Genomic DNA, 20,328 nt, shown 5'->3' with positions numbered 1-20,328 from the left:
AGATGAGAAATACACCATCATTTATGTATTGCTTTGGTCTCATAGGCCACATTGGTCTTTTAGAGACGTTAATATACTCTCTCTCTCTCTCTCTCTCTCTCTCTCTCTCTCTCTCTCTCTTCTCCCCCTCTCTCTCTCCCCCCAAACAAAAAAACCCTAAGCCCTAAAGCACTCTCCCTTTGTATAAATTCCCCCTCCTCCCTTCCATCTCATTCATCCTTTCAAGTTCTCAAGCTCTCCTACTCCTTTCAAGCTCTCTATCCCTCCTACTCTCTCAAGCTTTCTCCTCCCAACTTCTCAACCCTTACAACTCAACTTCCTCTTCCATCAAGCTCTAGTCTCTCTCTACTCTCTCAAGCTCTCTACCCTTTCCACTTCTTTCTTCAATCATCTCACCCTCCACCCGTGACCCTGATGTGGATGCCGAAGTAGAAGCTCCATCACTACCAGCGCAAGGGCGAATAACACTTTTGCTCCTCCTCCAAGTCTCTCTCACGAGTCACACTTTTAAATGTGCTAGTGGTGAACTTTATTGAATCCACATTCACCTAAAATTTAAAGGATAAAAATTTTAGATTTAAAAAATGAAACTTCTCTAAATATATTTTGTAATCTATGAATAAAGTTATGGGCTAAAAAGTATAAAAATTGAGTATACGATATCTGTCTCGCCATAGACATCTCTTGTATACTACGTAGCATGTGTAAATTGGAGCAATAATAAATTAGTCCTCCAATTGCCACGTGCTAAGCTTGTTACGAATTTTGGTGTGCATGAGGAAGACCAATTTCTCTCACATGCACCCGATGAACAATCCTAAACCATGTGAAGTAAAAATAAGTTTAAGCTTCAAACTTGCAAGTTGTAACTAGAATCAAATAAAAAAAGAGAGGAGATTTTCAAATCTATGCAAGAATACGTAAGGCCACTCTTTGAAGATGGAGCAATTGGTAGCCAAATGACTCCCACAAAAAAAGGGGCTTCACCAACGAATCCCGCTTTCAACAAATGGTAGATGTGAAAGCGGTACCCCTTTGATTGCTATAATTGATGAGCTCTTGGAGGAAGGCACCATGGTACTCTTCTGCCAAAGCCTTTGGAAGAAAGGCATCCCAATTGGTAGGACATTAGCATCTATGAAAAGAGAGGGTTTTTTGAAGGTGGGATGCAAGAGTGCCACAAACCCATATATGGGTCGCTTCATCCCTCCCATCTCTTCTTCCTTAAAAAGAGAATCTCATCTCTTTTAGGGGTGGTATCCAAGATGTCACTACAATAGGTGTAAGAGGATAGAGATTTAGAGAGATTTAAAGGTGAAATTTGAAAATAAAGAAAGTTAGACAATGTGAATTATAATTTCTAAAACTAAAAAGAAACACGAATCATTTAAAATAAAATAAAATAAAATAAAAGGAATATCATGAATAAGAGACCTCCTCATCTAAGATGGTCGACGATTGTATCTTCTCCATCGCATCTACCATAAGATGATAAGAGGAGGCGAATAGTAGCTCCCTCAATGTCCGTCGTGTAAAGCACCTTATAGATGGGAGTGACGGCAATGACAATGCCTCTCACATCCATCCAAAGTTCCTCCTTTAAGCAAAGCTTTTGAATGGCCTTTGCTTCCACTTGGCTTGATGTGAACTCCCTTTCAAGACAATCCTTAAACTCATCCGACACAATTGTTTTTTTGTAACTTATTACGAATGTCATAGAGACGCTTGAGGCGAAGCCACATGGCTGCAATCAATTGCCCATGATGCTTGTAGAGCTCTTAGATGCTACACAAGGCATGGGAGTGACTTGAGAAGTACTCCTAATTTGACCCACAAGGATATACCTATCATTACCTCACACAAAGAGCTTAGAGAGCCTAAGTACGATGACGAGGCAATGTCATTAGTTAAGGTAATTTTATTGAGGAGGGTGATGGCTCCTCAAGCAGCGACAAGGATGCTTCCACCTTTGATGCCGAGAGTAATATGAGCACTTAGAGTAATCATGTATCTTGATTTGGATTGAGCCATGGATAATGGCTTTTATCTTGACAATCATTTTTGTATACTTTTTGTATGAGATTGCACATTTGCCTCATAATAAAGTTGTTGGTTTCATTACTCGTACTATACTCTCGGGTCTCAACTCTTGAGTCTTGTTTCAACTTTCTTTTGCATTTACTTTTGACTTGAATCTCCAAGTTTATGTTTTCAGTCCCAACATTAAGCATAGACTTTAAAATTATATGTATTTTTCTTTTCATCAGACGTAGATTCAAGATTTATTAGTTTGATTAGTACCATACTAGCATTGGACTGTACTAATTGGACACCATTCGATGTGACAACCCTGCCCCATACCCCCAAACTTTCTTGAGAGGCTTGTACATATGATTGTTTTCTGATTTGGAGATATCTCCAACCAGACTGTTGAGCAAATGTACTCATGATAAAATTATTGTGAGTAATATATTTAACCACATATTTTACCACAAAAAATTAAGCTGTATACTTCTAACGTTCTGATGCACTTTTGGAACCTTTTCAGCATGAAGATGATTTAGTCTTCCTTTTGTAGAGTTGGATGACTAAATCCTAAACTATGAATCCAGAGATGATTATCAGCAATACATCATCATGAATGCAATAATCTTTATGGACAGGCTGTGTAGACACTGAGACCTATTATAGATAGCGTAGTTGCATCATTTGGTAAAACATCCCCAATGTCATTATACTGAATAACTGCAGCATTTGGTTGGACATCATCCGATTCTTGTAGACCACACAACTCTAGATTTCCTGGCCCTGTACACAGCTTTCCTGGAAGCAGTATATGCAAATGATGATTGCACGGTCCTCTTCCCACTTGTGTTTTTTTTTGTCTATCATGTTACAGATTTTGTGCTCATCAAAATAGCAGTCCAGTGAATAATAAGATTATATCACAATTACAGGCTCAAAATTAGTGGGTTTGAGGTAGAGAAGTGCAAATACATGGACTCCAAAAAGATGCCACTGTGGCTAGTCCTTAAAAATGATCTTATCCAAGCTGAACCAATATACACCATGTTCAAAGCTGGTGATGACCTTCGACAAGACATGCTTACTCTTCAGTTGATGAAGATAATGGAAAAGGTACTAAATTCCATCTTTTTTTGAATTCGGTCCTATTTTTTGAATTCATGTGTGCATGAAACAATCTAAGCTTGAGTGTGTGATGATCTGCAGATTTGGTTAAAGTCAGATTTGGATCTGCGAATGAACGTTTATAGTTGTGTCTCAACGGGTTTATCTGATGGTTTCTTAGAGATTGTTCAAGATGCTGAAACATTATCAAACATTGCATTGGTAAGAAATCAGAATGATCCAAGGAAACAAGATCTTATCTTAGTAATTATAAAATCTGAATGCACGAAATGGACACCATCCTGTAAATAGGGCAGGCAAATGAACATATTTTGGCATTGACACTGTAGAACTTGGAAATCTTGAGTTTCAGTTTACTAGATTTGTTTTTTTTTTTCTGATTTATTATTGTAAGGAAGTCCCTTAAATATTGAAGGCTTCCATTCTGCATAAAACATAGTTTTACAAGAAATAAGAAAAAAAAGAAAAGTGTAGGCCTTTTATTCCCAAGATGATAAAATTTCTATTAATAAATCCCTTGGGGATGATGTATCCAAGGCAAACTATCCTCCTCCATAGAGTATACAAACAACCCTGCAAGCGACTTCCAAAACCAAAAAATACACAACAAAAAGGGGAAGTCTGTGACAAGGCCTGAATAAATAACTAATCAGGAGGCCTGTAGTGCTAGATCATATGTGGCTAATAGTGAGAGTTGTCAAAATCCCATGTGTTGAGAAATGCCTCTCTCCTCCTAGTCTCCTAGCTGCCTTGTATCCTCTCCCATATCCTGTGCAGAGTTTGGAAAATCTCTGTCCAAATCCTTGAGAGAGTCACTGCAATGATATATCCAATAGATCTTTAGCATGGCTGAATCTAGCAGCCCATATATACCAGGCAATGATGCTAGCTATTCACTCCCATATATGACAATGTCCTGGAGTACACATTGTGTTAAAATCTAGCACAGTAATCTTGTTTACAACCTGCCCCAATATAAGGTAACCATGGCATCCCTATACATTCCCATATCTGCAAGCTAGGCCTTTATCATCTTTTACTTTTTAATAAGGTTTTTTTATCCTCATGTTTACAAACGATGAGAGAACATGTTTCATTAATTTGTGTTGAAGCCATATGCAAACGAATTTAAAAAATGCATAAAATAAATTAGAGTCACCTTGAAGTCATCTTTGTATTCTGCTAAGAACACACATAGTGAATAGATGCCACGTGTTATGGCAAGGGTCTACAAGTCATCAAGCAATGCTACTAGTAATAATCTAAGAGGCGATCATTTCAAGGAAGCTATACAATAGGCTTTTCATTATTTTTCTTTAGTAGAAACGACACTAGCAATAATTTGGGAAAACTATTAGTTTAATGAAACTAACAACACTTTCCTATTTTCATAGCAGAGACTCTTTTGATAATTTTGACAAAGATCATCCACACTCCATGAGGGAAATGGGAGAGTATGCAAGGCAGCTCTAAGAGGATGAGGACAAAGAGAGAGGCCATTATATGGACCTAGGACTCTTTTTACTAACCCTCAAATAGTCTAGCATTATAGCCCACCAGATTGGTTGTTCACAAAACCATTGTATTTGTGATGTACTTAGTTGCTCTTTACAAAGTTCCTTTCAGCAGGATTTTCCCCAAGGTATCATGAATAGAATTTACTTTTCTTGAAAAAGAAAAACAATTTTTCCTATTGCAGCCTCGTCTCATTGAAACATTGCCTAAAGACTGTTTTTTTTTCCAAGAAAAGAAATTTCTATTAATAACACCTCAGCAAAAAGCATGAGGTGAAATACAAAGTACAAGGAACACTATGAAGAGAAACTAAGTACGTTACAAATACAACGGTTTTGTGCATAACCAATCCAATGGGCTATAATGCCAAACCATATGAGGGGCAGTATGAAAGAAAGTGCCTAAGTCCCATGTTTGCAGGAAAGCCTATCTTCTCTTCCTAATCCTCTCAAAGATGCTTCGCATCCTCTCCCATCTCCCGTGGAGAGAGTGAATGACCTCTATCCAAATCCTCGATAGAGTCTCCACTGTGGATACATCTGGAAGGTCAAGAACATGACTACATCTCACAATCCAGATATACCAGCTTATGATATTGGCAATCAACTGCCATCTATGGTAGTGTCCCTAGGTCCACTGTACCTATGAGTAATCTAGAGTAGGGAATTTGCTCAAATGTTGTCCAATGATGAGAAAAGAATAGCTCCCTTGAACATCCTCATAGCCATACCAGCCTCGGCCTCTATTTGTGACCCATGCTATAGCCCCCCATGGTCTCTATTGTGCTGTGAAATATCATCTTGAGGGTTCTCCTCCATACCTTGTGGACTCTAAGGAAGTCCCATAGGCAATGTCTCCTTTGGCTTGATGCATCTCGCATATGCTAATGGATCCTTGTCGTATCCAAGCCATGTTCCAACTGCTAGACTCCTCTAAGCTACAAGCCATAGGAAGAGAGATATCTTCCTAGGTCTAAAGTTTGTGTGTAGATTCCTCCAAAAGTTGTATAGGAACTCATTTGAGATTTCCTCTCTATGCCAAGGGGGGTGACTGTTGCTTGTGCTCTGATCCTGCTCATCTATATTCTCCTCCCCATCCTAGTAGTACAGTCAAAGAAGGCTGCAGGGTCTAACAAGAAATAAATCCCTCCACACCCACTCTCTTGGATTCCACTGTAATCTTTATAGATATCTCCTCTAAAAAGCCCAATATCTCCATCCATCTACCAAATCGGTGGCTGGGTCTGGGTCAATGTGCCACTTCCTTTCCCAAAGTGAGCCATTGCTTTTATCCCCTATTTGGAGCATCCAACGAACAGTGTCTGATCAAGGTCCTCTCGCTGGAAATCACCATCCTCCTCAACCACAAAAGTAAATGTCCTATCTCTACAAATTACAAAGACTACTAGAAGAATGTCTCCTCTAGAGAAGACACTAAGACAAGTGTGAGAGGTGTTTGTATCTATTCACCAATTTGGTGGAACTCCTTCCATCGCAGCCTCAATCATAACTCTAGCTCCCTTGAGGCCTTGTAGTCTTTGTCTCTAAGCCTCTTGCAATAGCTCCTAGAATGCAACCCAATCTCCCATTGACAACAACTTGATAAGTATGTCCTTTCTCCAAGAGTGTGGCCCAAGTCTCATCTCAAATAGTGATTGAAGAGAAGAGATTTCCTCTTGTTCTCGTCGACCGTAGTGGGGGGTAGCTAGTGAAGCCCTAATGATACAGATCTCCATGCTTCGATAATGGCACGTGCAAATCTAACCTCAGAGCTTCTCCTAAGTCCCCAGTCCTAATCACCTGAGAAATCTAGTAAATGCACAATGTATTGAGGTAGTCAAAAGCAACAAAGGGATGCCTCAAAACAAAGTAGAAATGATGAATGCAACACTAGAAGAGGAAGCAAAAAGGAAACTCCATGGATTACGTGTTCGTGTGATGGGATGGGCTGAAAAAGGAACCCCTCTAGAGGATGCTAAAACACTTTGTGCTAAAATGGGTGTGAATGAGACACGCATTATGGATGCATGGAGGATAGGTGATCCAAGTGACAAAAGAGGTCGGATCCTCATGCTGAAATTTGAGGACGTGGATAATAAGAGGGCCTTCCTCTCAAAAAGAAAGACTTTGAAAGGCGAAAAGGTTTATCTCGATGAGGATCTCACCCCTGCATAGTTAGAGCATAGAAGGGCTAGCATTCCAACGATGTTGGAGGCATGTAAAGAAGGCAAGTATGTTGTTTATAGAGATGGCAAAGTAATCATAGCAGAACAAAGGTCACAATGACGGTATGCGGCCTATGAGACGTTAAGGATGTCCTTTTGGAATTGTAATGGTTCAATGAGACTTGATGCAGGTTATTTTGAGGATATATTCTATGGGTTTGATATAGCTATTTATACAAAAACACGTCAATGTATGAGTTCTAGATTACTAGATGTTGTGGAATACAAATGGGAGAGCATTTACAGGCCTCAGCCTTGTAGGCGAGGAGGAACTAGAGGGTCAGGCGGGGTTGCTATTCTTTATCATGAGAACCTCCAAGACATGATTTATGTGGTGTCACGAGATGTGCAAGCTAGATATATGTGGGTAAGACTAAGGATAGGGCACGCGAGGGATCTATATATTGCAGTATGTGACTTCCCACGTGCCAATTCAACATTTGCCCCTGGGGAGCAATCACCATTTGAAGTACTACATGAGGACATTATGAGATATGCAAGCATTGGGGACACACTACTAATGGGAGACTTTAATGCTCGAACAAGAAGTGAGCAGTTAACCTTTTATGATATTGAATATGAGATGTTCAAGGAATTGGCATAGGAAGACAAGACATCTCAAGATAAGGAGATGACATCATATGGTTCCCATTTGCTAGCATTAGGAAGTGCTCATGGATTAGCTATATTCAATGGCTTATTGAGATGGTTGAGAGTGGATGCTTTCACTTGTTGGAACGGCAAGAAGGGAGCCAGCATTGTGGACTATGTAATGGGGTTGCCAGCATTAATTCTAGAAATTAAGCATTTTGAAAAATCTAACAAGACAATCAGTATAGGAACCAACCATGCAATCCTAAAATTCACCCTAGCATGTGGTCAAATACAGGAAACATGCACACATGTACACACATTTCTGCACACTGAGTTTCCAGAGCAAACTTCGCATATCTATAGTGATGCAATATGAGATGGCTTAAGCCAGCTAGACTAGCATGAACCACTGGAGCATGTCACTAAATCTCTAGGAAAGATTTTACATACAACAGCTATAGAGGCATTCCCATGTAAGATGAGCTCTACTGCACCATGCAGATGCACTGCTCCTCAAAATGCTTAGTATGATGATGAGTGCAAACATACTAGGACCCGCTTATAGAGGGATATTACACTAGGGACATGCTCACACAAGCATGCATGGAATGTCTTCCATCGTCTTGTGTAGAAAAAGAAGAGGGATTATCTAGCCAAACCAAAGTTTGAGATGTATCAGCTCTTTTTGAGCAGGGTAAACAAGAAGGCATGAAGGAAATTTATGGTAGACAACTCCCAATTTAGCTGACATCACCTATGGTATGGCATGAATATACTAGTGCATTGTATGATGTTCCATCACAAGAGCAGATTCCCTATCCATCAAACTCTAGGCCAACACAGTGTGGATTCTTTATGGAAGAAATGGTGAGGTATGCCTTTTGGAGGTCAAAGAATGGGAGAGCACATGATCAAGATGGACTTGTGGCAGAACATTTTGCACATGCATGTTATGCATTGGCCCCTATCTTGTCAAATATATTCAATAGAGCTGTATGTGAGGGGTTTTCAACAAGTTGGTGTGACCACACAATAGTGCCGATTTCTAAGATCGGAGATCCATTGGTCACTAACAATTACCGCACTATTATGATCGGCCACATGCTAGTGAAGATATATGCCTCTATTGTGGAGCATGAGTTGAGTTGGTGGGCTAAAACAAAGGGGATACGGTCTGCAGGACAAGCTGGCTTCCGCAAAGGATACAATACATTAGACCATATATTCATGTTGAGGGCCTTTAATTGAGGGACGATCACGAAGGCAAAAAATCTATTGTTGTTTCGTGGATTTCCGCAAAGCTTTTGATACGCTACCACATGCAAGACTCATGCAAAGGTTGCAAACCATTGGGGTCCTAGTGAATATGTAGTGGTGTATTTATACATTATATGAGACAGTGACAAGTAGAGTACGAGCGCCTAGAGGCACAATAGACTGAGTGTCTAGCACAGTTGGTGTAAAGCAAGGTTGTCCGCTCTCTCCTTTGCTATTTGGATTGTACATTGACGAGATTTCAGATTACATACAGAGATGGGGTGGTATGGAAGCCATCTTGGCAGGGGTATTGATACCAATTTTGCTATATGCAGATGATATTGTGCTCATCTCAAATTCACCTCAGGGGCTACAGCGACATCTAGATGCATTGCATGTGTTTTGTGAAGAGAAAGGCCTCAAGATTAATCTTGGAAAGACTAAATTTATGGTCTTTAACACCTCAGTAGCTTGGGTGACATGCTCAGAGCATCACTTTATGTATGACAATCAGCGTGTGGTAATGGTTAGACAGTATGTATACCTCGGGTTCACTTTCAAAGGGCCATTGTTTTCATGGAAGGAGACTTCAAAGGCTAGGCTTGCAAGGCCATATGTAGCTTTGGGCACTCTAGAGCGATAGTGTGCACACATACAATTCCAAGTGCCCTGTACCAAATTGTGGCTCTTTGACACTTTAGTTATGCTCACACTACTCTATGGAGCATCCATTTGGGCCCCAAAGCCTTTATCACACTAGACGATGCCTCTCATGGACTGTAACGAACCTGAAGCACAACATTATGATGGCTGGGAACATATGAAGAGACTGCTGGCCTTGATGATAGCACGTATGATAAGGGCGAAAGCCTCAGTACCACAAGAGATCATCCGAGCAAAGTTGGGTGCAACACCCATGGTAGTGGATGCACTATTCCAAGCAATCACTTTCCTCCAAAGGATATGGCAGCTACCTAAAGACGAATACCCTAGGCTAGCTTTGGAGTCTTCAAGACAGCTTGTAGCAGGGGAGATAGACAGTGTTGGTACGCACATATAACCATGTGGCTGAAATTCCATGGCATGAATATAGACAAATTGCCACCATTCGATTATAGCCTTGATTGTCCCACTTTGAGTCTCAGCCATTCAGAGTTGAATAGAGTAATTAGAGCAGACATCACTAAAGTGGAGACAGTGAGGACTTGGTCCAAGCCCCCTTTCCCATGAGGCACAAAGATGGCACAATACTAGTGTCACTTCTTGCAGCTTTCCCATGATGGCCTCACAGTGAAGCCGAGATATATGGATGCTCAACTCTCTCATGGGCTTCAAATTGCTATTGGACAAATCCGCACCTCATCACATCAGCTAATGATTGAGACAAGTTGATGGAGTCACCAGTTGTATTGGTTATGGTCTCATAGGCCATCGTGGCCCTCTAGAGACATTAATAGATCTTTCTTTCTTCTCAAGGAGCTCATGGCCTCTTCTACAAATAAGGACAAGGAGGAGGCTAGTTGACAGCCTTATCTAACTAATCTCTAAATGTTGAATCTGTCTCCTCACACCCCACCAATCATATCCTGGTTATGTGCTAAGGAGTAGAGAGCTACTGTTCTCCTAACCCACTACTTTGGAAATCCCATCCTCAACATTGTGTCCTCTAACATCCAATTGACACGGTCATATGCCTTTCCACAATAAGTTCTTGGTTCCTCGATCACGCCAAAGTTGTGGACTCATGGAAAGTGAAGATGATGTCCGAGATGGTGTGCTCTTGGACAAAACCTTTGTGTGTGGGGTGTATAATATATGGCATCAAGGGAGCTAATTTGAGACTTCACCTTTGCAAGGATCTTATAGGTAGTTCCAAGCAAAGTGATCAGTCGTCATTTCTCCAATCTATCTCCACTTCCTTTGGAAATGAGGTGAATCAATCCCTCAAAAATTCTCTGGCATAACCCCTAATACCATAATCTCTTGTAAAGCTGAGATGAAGCCTCCACTAATAAGATCCTAGTAGCTCAAAAAGGACTTACCTAGTCCCTATCCTCTCTTGAACACTTGCGTGAGGCCAGTGCCAGAAGTGCCTTCTCCGACTTCTCTTGTGTAAAATGGCCATCAAATATCTACTCATCTTGTGTGTAATCAACTTTGTGGTGCTCTTCCATACTGTCTATCTATCCCTCTTGTAGCCTAGGGCATAATGGTGGACCCCAGCAAAGCAACAAAGCTGTGCAGTATTGTGTAGCTGCCTATTTCACCTCCAAAGGGCCTTGCGCAATGGATCTATTTGCTCTTCTAAGTCTACTAATACCCTATCTAGAGTGTTTTGGCCCTGCGGTGCAAAAAAGCCCTCTATTCACCCTTTCACTAGACTTGAGTCTAGAAGGAAGCTCCCACAAGAAACCTATATGGTGATCTAGCTTTCTTCATACATCAACCTTTGCTCTAGCAATGCACATCCTCTCAACTATCCATCTACACCCTAGCCATCTCTCCTCTCCCCTCTATAGGGAAGCCAATGATGCTCTGGCAAATCTCTCTTTCTGTCATAGGCCTTCTCTCCTCCTTGTGGCCTCCTTGAAGAAGGAACTAATCTCTATTAGGCTCTCATCCAAGTCACTAGCTGCTCGTCCAACAAAGAAGGGCTTGTGACTGACTAATCTCCTCGCACGTAGCCTGTTCTCCTCTAATAGTTTCTCTCCTATCCTCCAGAGCCTCCACCAAGTTAAAGCCATCCCCTACTATCCAATGATCCACCTATGGTAGAGATTGACTAAGGGTAATCCAAAACTATCTCCTATCTCACTAGCCATTCGGGGCATAAATGACTAATAGATGAATAAGTGCCTCCACTCTCATTGAGACCCACATAGCTTTGGAATCACAATACCCCAGCCCTGTACCAACAAGGTCCACTATTCCCCAATGCATATGCATACTCCAGCCTATATCTCTGTGTCTCCCTCACCTATTGCCCAATAAGTGTGACTCTAGCCTAGTAGAAGCTTCCTACATCGCGATATCCCCTCTATCAAGAGATGGTGCTCTTACAACATGAGAAAATTAATCCCCCTACTAATGCTCTGTGCAAATCCTACCTCATAAGGCTCCGGGCCTAGCTGAAGTGTCATCCTTCGAAGCCTCATACATTCCATGAGAGTATCCTCATGGAGTCTATCTCAACCTCTCAGACTGATGTGCCTTTGCCTCCCACACCTGTCCCTATTGTCTCTAGCATACACCCTCTCATGTGTCCTCTGTGCTAGTTTTTTTGCAGGGTGTAATGGGGAGAAGTCCTCAAAGTATGCATCCGAGTCCTCTACCTCCTATTCACTCTCCTATCATCTATGCCTTCTCAACTTTCCCAATGTGCTGGGTGTCGGGTATTACCTGAGATGGGATCAGCTCTAGGATCTCCTAACCAGGGGAGTGGTTGTGGAAGTTGTAGGAGACTGCGGTTGCATCATAGGCTGATGGTCTGAGGTTCTTGACCACTCTCCACCGTCCCTCTACTTGTCTTTGCAACCTAGGCCTCTCTGCTCCTACCCCTGTCTCTCATCTGTATGCTTTTGCTATGGTGATGTCTCCTCCTCCATCTATGGCACTCCGCATCACTTCTCCTCCATGTCCTAGGTCTACCATCTCCCTCATCTCTGAAGGAGGTTTGGCATGGCCAAGTTCTGGGGCAATCCATTGCAAGATGTTCAATCATCATGCATGCGAAGCACTGGTTCGGGAGTCCTATGTATGTGATGGTCTGGGTGAGAAAGGCCTTGTGGATGAAGGGAATCCCAATGGTTTGGGGAAGGGAATGTAAGGACTCTATGGGAATAATGACTCGAACAAATGAGTATCTATGTGGACCTTCCGAGAATACATCAGCAAAAGTCCTCTCTCTCTGTATGGCATGGCTGAATGCACTGCCAATCTCAAAAAGGTATGGTGTGAAGTACTCATCGAGGCCAGTAAAAGAGACGGTGATGGCAGTGCCCATCTCTGAGTGAGTAGTCCTGACCTTTGATCCATCAGTTGGAGTATGCCACTGCAGATCTAACATCAAGCGGGCTGGTAGCAAGTGTTGCCTCCATCTGCTCAGGTGAGCTGAAATGAAGCCTGAAACACCCCTTCCCTAGGGGTACCACTTGTGTGACCTTGGCTGGGATGCCAGTAGGAGCCGACTGGATACAATCCTTGAGGATTCAACTACTTGGGCAATCTCCAACCAATTTGCAGGCCAGAGAAGACACCTCAAGGGCCATCAATCTGTTCCTAAGTGCCAGCTCTATGTCAAGAGCAAAGTGAATCGGTAGGAAGGCATCAATCTGGTGTGTGTGGGGTGTGTTGCACTAGAGTCCCCCTGTGGTGGTGGGGGACCGGCTGCAATCCCATGCAACATGCTAGCTCCATGTGACTATGGTGCTGGTCCTTAGTAGACGATTGGTATCAAGCTCCACTCTAGTGATTACGGCACTTGAGGGGGGATGTGCCAAAGGAGGGGAGATGGATGCAGCTGAGCAAGGAATGGGATGAAGGCTATGAGGGTGGATGGAGCAGAAGATGCATCCATGTGTGTAATGTGGGTGTGGCATGGATGGAAGGGAGCACCTAGGGCAGTGGAGGCAGAGAGAGGGCTGACAAGGGCAAGATTATGGTGGGCAGGGCAGGTTCCTAGATCACATTATATTGGAACCCCCAAAGAGAGAAAAGGAGGGATGCTTTATCTTGATCTCAGGGTATTGGCCTGTTTGTTGCAGGATTCAATGACCATCAAGAAAGATACTGTATAAGAATGCATATGGGAATTGACACATTAATCTAACTGAGCTACATAGGATAATTATGATAATTCACGTTGGAGTTAGCAATCGAATGTAAGTCCACTTGTATTTTCTTGATTTATCTCATTAAGCTACAGTTATTGAAGATTTTGATAAGGGCTTATTGGTGCCAAGTGCTAACACATGAAAAATCTTTGGTTTATCATAATTTGACTATTTCAAGCCGTTTTTAAAATGCCATAAAGTGTAGCATAAGTATTCTATATGTATTGTTGCATAGTCTTACAAATCTAGCTCTTTCTAAACCTTACAATTGCTACAAGATTAAGCCTCCCACAAGGAGCTTGCTGTGAAAGTCTGATCATCATATCTAACAGCTCAACTCAACAGAAGGGGCCTATGTTCTCTTCTTGAGATGTAGACATGTGAATGCTTTTATTCCCAAGATGTCTCCATATTAACTTCTGTCAAGATTCAACACCTCTTAAGTGTGATGCTTTGAAGCTAGCGAGGTGATAATAGAAGAACTATAAGCCTGAAACAGTGGGGAATGTAACCCAAGCACAAGATAATACTCACAGAAGAGCATCACAAGGTAATGACAACCCACTCATGATCCCTTTAAGGAGCTTAGGTAGAAGATGTGTTGAGTGAAGATGAAAGCACCAAGGTCCTTTCCAGGCAGTAACTTTGTCATGAAGTAGCTTAGGCTTCACGACCTTGTATTTAGGGTCATCTACACTAGATTAGGGCTATTTATAAGGTTCCTTTATATTTGACTGGGCCATAGTATATATAGGCCAGCTTTGTTTGGGATGAGGGATTTTGGATCATTTAAGTGGTTCTTATGATTTTAGAGAGCTTTGGCTCTTTCCATCCACCATATCCTAAGGTGTATATGAGCTCAACCATGCTGGAGATGTATTTTCAGTCCACCATAGCTCAAAAGAGAAACAAATGCATTGTAAAAGCTGGCAAGCACAAGAAAACTGACCTTCTCTTTTGCCCTCAATCGCCCTTTTTATGTGAGTTGAAATTTCTTTTAGGTAAAGATTCTCCAATGCTTTTCTGATTGGCAGAAATATGGGGGTGGTGCAAAGGCAGTTTTTCGTGTTGAGACACTACAGAACTGGCTAGTTTCTAACAATCGAACAGGTATGTGTTACATGGAAGTAATAATTCAAATAAAACAAGCTAATTTTTTGTTGAATATGAAGCTCTAATCCAGTGCTCTGTTTGCCTTAAAATTTTTATCTCTGGCACATAAACAGGTGAAGATTACAGTATAGCAGTGGACAACTTTGTGAGATCTTGTGCTGCCTATTGTGTTGCTACATGTGTCCTTGGTATAGGAGACAGGCACAATGATAATGTCATGATCAAGAAAACAGGAGAATTTTTCCGTATCCTTCCTTTTTATCCTTTCCTCTAAACCATCTCACCAATCAAAGGGACATATCAACCGATTATAAGCCATGTCATCTACCATGTAGGCATATCTACCAAGTCTGCCCATTCTAAACCAGTTCAATCCTTAACCATGTTGAAGACATTGATTTTGGCCATATACTTGGACATTTCAAGTCTAAATTCGGCTTCAAAAGGGAGAGAGCTCGCTTTGTGGTAAAATCCACATTCCTTGGTGAATCTGGATACTTGCAAAATGTTAAAGCTTTTTAGAGCACTTTTTCTAAATGATATATAACAGAGAAGTGCATTTATACTAACAGACATGCCTATTGCTTTTTCTTTTCTTTTTTACCCTTTGTGGTTTTTGCATTTCTGCAGTTCACTCCAGACATGGCCTATGTTATGGGCGGCCTTGAGGACCAACGCTTTAAACAATTCCAGGAGTTTTGTGGACTTGCTTTCAACAAGATCCGAGAAAGCGCGCATTTGTTTCTAAACTTGACTCATCTGGTAAAAAGGGTTGCAATTGAGTCTTATTTATATGCTTTGCATGAATGCACTTACAGATCACAAAGAGGCAAGGTCACAAAAACAGTAAAGTTAAAATAGCAACTTCAGCATTGACTTAGTAACTTGCAACCATAGCTCCTAAAATTCCTAAGCTCTTGGCTTATTTGAATTTTGGTTCTTTTTTAGATGGTTTCTAGTGGAATCCCAGAGATTTCTACACCTCAAAATGTTCATTATCTTCGAGATATCCTTGTGCTGGACTTAACTGAAGAGGAAGCCCAAGAAAAATTCAATGAGTGGATTATAGAAAGTTTACACACTAAAGCAACACAAGTGAACTATGCTATACATACTTGGGCACATGGATAACATTTCATACAATAACAGTCAGTGATTGCTCCTATCCTCAATTGAGTAGTGCATCATTTTAAAACAGGTTTGGTTTAGAGATTAGCAAATCTTTGTGCTTATCCTTGAAGTGCTTTAAAGAATCTAACCTTTTTAACTTGATGAAATGAAATTTACATGCTATGACTAATATCTTGGAGACCCATTGCAGAACAGTGTACTTTGCATGCCACTTGGTTAGTTCCAACAAAGAACTTGGGCAATGTCTGGTGATCATAAGTGCTGCTACGACACATCATTCAATTGAGTTTGTCACACGTTTCATTATTGCTACGACCCTCAGATTTAATATGTAATCATACATTTCAGTTCAAGGAGTTTTAGTCCATTCGTATATTCAAAAAGGTTGAAAAGAAGAAAGTGTCATAATCTTCCCACGATGAACCAAATGGATTCCATTGGCATTGGCAGTACATGGTACATACATGGAGTATCTTGGATGTTTGTGCTTCCAATTCCTCATCAGCATGCCCAGACTTTTCAGAAACACTCGGTCACAGGTTAGCTGTAGCTGAATATTGGTGTCTCGGTGGACTTGAGATACCTTGGCATGATAAAGACTCCAGAAGACTGTCTTGGTGGCTTCTCTCACTCCACTCCAGAAGACACTACATCATTACTATGCATAGCTCACTTATCACGGAGTGTTGCAATCCAAGATCCAAGCACCTCCAATTTCTTTGTTTGTGATAAGGCATCCTGAGCTATGTTTAAAAATTGGGCCCTGTTTGCTTCAGCTTTCGTCTGCACATAGCTTCACCCCTCTTCAATCGAGCTATCTAAGTGATTCTTTTGCTCTTCCAACTCTTGCTTTGAACTTCTCAATAATTTTTGAATTTTGACTCTTTCATAGATGTGTGCCACTAAGAGAGAGATTCTCTGTCACATCTACAGTAAGTTGTAAATCAAGCTACTCATCATGTATGTAACAAGTTTGCTGTACCACTACTCAATTGAGGACCCTTTAAACAATAATAATAATAATATGTGGTCCTCATGCTTCAGAAGGTGGCTGCAGAGTGTGACAAATATCCCTCGCTCAGTAAATACTCCAGTGATTCTCATAACTTGATGGAGGATTCTAGGTAGAAGGGGGGTGAATAGCCGGCAAAGAGACTGTCAACCATCCCTTGCTGAGTAAATACCCCACTGATTCTCATAACTTGATGGAAGATTCTAGGTAGAAAGTGTGTGAACAGCAGGCAGAGAGACTGTCGACCATATCCTGAAGAAGAGTTGTAGAGTAGGACAGAAGAAGTAATGCATGAAGATGGAGTTGTGCCATGGCAAGGTCATCGATTCTGATATTTACATCAAAAAACAAGGATAGTGCACCATCCACATACAGGGTGGGTACTTGCTGCAGTAACTTCACCATGAACTGAAGGTAGTTGCATGTCGTGGGATGAATGAGGGGTATGGGGAGTTACTTAACTTCATAATGAAATTATTAAAGAATGGTTTTATTTCCCCTGGCTAGAACAAGTAAATCTGTTTAGGTGTCACTACATGAAGTTGCTTGTTATAGTTCACGCCCTGCCACCAAGGATATAGACAATAAAGCACATTAGCCCGTTTCTATGGTGGTGAATAATCAAAAGCAAACCAGCCATGCTTATCTATCTGTGGACAACTTATCGCCATTCTAATTAAAGCTTACATGCACGAGGTTTCATTATAAGGCATACTCTTCTATCCTAATTGTCCTAGAGTTTGCAAGCCTCGTCAAGAGTATCTTTGTCCTATTGTCTCACCATCTCTTTGCTATGCTTTCCCCTACTTTGATGAGTGTCTGTATTGTACTCAAGAGTAAGACTTTTGTAAACCTGGGTTCTCAATAGGCATTAAAGTCCAAGGCTATAGCCAACTCAGCCTTTAGTTTCTCCTGATATTATCTCAAGGTCTCTTCTAGATCTTCAATATATTTCTTTGCTATTTGGAATTCAAGTGGATGTTCTTACATCTTTTGAGTGGAAGCCCATAGAACTTGGATCATGCGAGTGTAGCATTCCTGAGCATCAAGTCCCACTTCAGTTGCTTGCTGCAAGTTCTGAGATTTTTCTTCAAATTCGCCCCCAGGTTCATCATAATCCACAGATAACATAATTAGTAATGGGTGCCATGATTTTGGATGGTTCCATAGCAAGCAATTTTCTTTTGGCAGATTTTAATTGCGAACTACTTGCCTCTGAATACTGTGACTACCAAAGTCCTATTTCACTCAGCTCTTAATCACTATTGTCAATATGGCATAGATGACCGATCAATCCCTCCCTTTTGGGATCAAAAGTTGAAAGCTTGAGTTCCCACCATGGTCTACCATCTCCTTTGCAGTTCCTCTATTTCCTTATTGTTCTAGGAGATTTTTGGAGTTACTAAGCTGATTATTGTAAGGATTCCTAATGTGTGTCTCTTTCCTCATCTAACTTCAACTATAAGCTTGTTGTTCTTTAAGTGCTTGTGATTTATCTTTCTTCAATTCTTCACGTAAATGCTATATGATGGAGGTAGATGGAGAAAAGAGATTGACCCCAATGGGTTAGAAGCAAGAGAAAATATAGCGGACTACGGTTTTTGAGAACATGTGATGTTCAAGGAAGGTTTGGAAGAATTATTGGTAAGATATGGTGGATCTATCATATAAATGGGGGTAGCGGTGTGATAAGGTTGCTGCTGTAATGTTTGCTTAGGTTTTGCCTTGGGTGTCGAAGTGTATGTGGCAACCTAGGGGGATAGGTGTGTTGCTAGAGTTGGTGCTTTTGGGATCCAAACGTAACTATTACCGCTACAATATCCTTGCACTTCTAAGAGGACTTTCAGGTGTGAATCTAAGCTTTAGGTCACCATTGAAGGTATGGAGGTTTCCATGGCCTAGAAGGTGGCTTTGGTTGCCTAATATGTAGGAGGTTCCAGGTTTGTCCAGCTAGGAATTGTTAAGGTCACCATCGTTCTTGCTAGTTGGAGGTTCAGAGGGAGGGGTTGAGTGTTGGTGTGAGTGTGCCCTATATCAAGTTCCCTTGAGCTAGAAGTAGAAATGATTCAAATATGTGAAAACTAAAGATGAATTCATTTATAGTTGACATTACACTGCACTAAGTACTTAAATGGTCACCTTAGGAGAATTTTAGTCTCAATGTCCTCTTAATGGAGAAGAATATCAAAGAGAAGGATGCTCTTAGTCTCAACTATAATCATAAGTTTGCATTTCCCCCCAATAAAGAATAGGGTTTGTCTCCATACACGCTCAATTGAGTGTTGGAGGGAGCCAATATGGTCACCTTAGGAGAATTTTAGTCTCAATGTCCTCTTAATGGAGAAGAATATCAAAGAGAAGGATGCTCTTAGTCTCAACTATAATCATAAGTTTGCATTTCCCCCCAATAAAGAATAGGGTTTGTCTCCATACACGCTCAATTGAGTGTTGGTGGGAGCCAATATGGTTGACTAGGTTGATTCCAAAAGTGATAAGATAGATTGTTGAAATCAAAACCTTCATCAATCAAGCATCAACAAGTTGCTTCATTGCATACAACAGAAGTAGAAGGTAAGGAGGAGGAATGAGAGGCTTATCCTTGAGGGCCCCCTCGAGTCCAAATCCTTGAGGACCCCCTCGAGAGAAGATTGGCAAAAGAATATTATTGACATAATGATTTTGGAGCAAATTTTGACAAGAATGCTTTTATATAAATCATTCTCCCTTGAGAACATAATGATTTTGGAGCAAATTTTGACAAGAATGCTTTTAAACAAATCATGCACCCTTGAGAACATAATGATTTTGGAGTGAATTTTGACAAGAATGCTTTTAGACAAATCATGCACCCTTGAGAACATAATGATTTTAGAGTGAATTTTGACAAGAACCTTTTTTTTTTAACACAACATGCACTTGTGATTATGATTGCAAATCAAATTGATTTCTGAGTGAACTTTGATTAACATTTTTTAAGAGTGTGCATGTGTGATGATAATCATATCTAAAGTTACAAAACGAGCTAGGTTCCCCAAATTCTTCTCTACATGGTATGAGATTGAGACTATGTGGCATCAGCCAACTAGTGCTTTTTAAGGATGATATGTATCTTTATAGTATCCCTAGGCTCGACTCATGTAAATTTAGCTTTGTATGTCATTGCCATGTTTATATACTATGGATACCCATGTCATGTTTTGTACCCTAGCTTCTTGGCATCTCAATAAATTTGTTATTTGATAGAATTTGCCTTTCACTTTTACTTATTGTTTCTTTTCTAGATGGTTGTAACTCGTTCTCTCATAGGTCATTGACATTAACAAAGCATTTCATTTCATCTCAGCCCTCTCTATCTCCCCCTCTTTTTTAAGAAAGCTAACATTGGAGAAGATGTGACTCAACAACATATCAGAGAACTTGCACATACTATGGGCATCATCTGTTGGTTCTAGAAGGTAGACATGGACTAGACATTCTTATTGGCCAAGATTGGATGCTCT

At 40.9% G+C, this 20,328-nt stretch overlaps 1 protein-coding gene across 3 annotated transcripts in view; it reads left to right on the top strand.

The window, feature by feature from the left end:
- Positions 1 to 17,087, top strand: part of LOC148024382 (uncharacterized) — a 258,793-nt gene extending 241,706 nt beyond the window's left edge. Inside the window, exons 15-22 of one of the 3 annotated variants that reach the window (XR_015693300.1) lie at positions 2,958 to 3,138; positions 3,232 to 3,351; positions 14,607 to 14,682; positions 14,799 to 14,930; positions 15,077 to 15,150; positions 15,316 to 15,447; positions 15,634 to 15,883; positions 16,007 to 17,086. Coding sequence is in view for 1 of the 3 variants with exons in the window: in XM_087694028.1 (XP_087550154.1) it covers positions 2,958 to 3,138; positions 3,232 to 3,351; positions 14,607 to 14,682; positions 14,799 to 14,930; positions 15,077 to 15,150; positions 15,316 to 15,447; positions 15,634 to 15,816 (898 nt within the window). In the remaining 2 variants the exon portion in view is untranslated. Of the gene's footprint in view, positions 1 to 2,957; positions 3,139 to 3,231; positions 3,352 to 14,606; positions 14,683 to 14,798; positions 14,931 to 15,076; positions 15,151 to 15,315; positions 15,448 to 15,633; positions 15,884 to 16,006 lie in introns of all 3 variants that reach the window. The other 2 variants (XR_015693299.1, XM_087694028.1) reach the window with 2 other exon arrangements.
- The last annotated feature ends 3,241 nt before the right edge of the window (positions 17,088 to 20,328 follow it).

The sequence above is a fragment of the Lygodium microphyllum genome, chromosome 15 (genome assembly GCF_053477565.2).
Source record: "Lygodium microphyllum isolate KBCC chromosome 15, Lygodium_microphyllum_v1.1.10, whole genome shotgun sequence".
NCBI lineage: Eukaryota > Viridiplantae > Streptophyta > Polypodiopsida > Schizaeales > Lygodiaceae > Lygodium > Lygodium microphyllum.
Note: the sequence above shows the minus strand (reverse complement) of the source record. Positions and strands in the feature narration are given on the sequence as shown.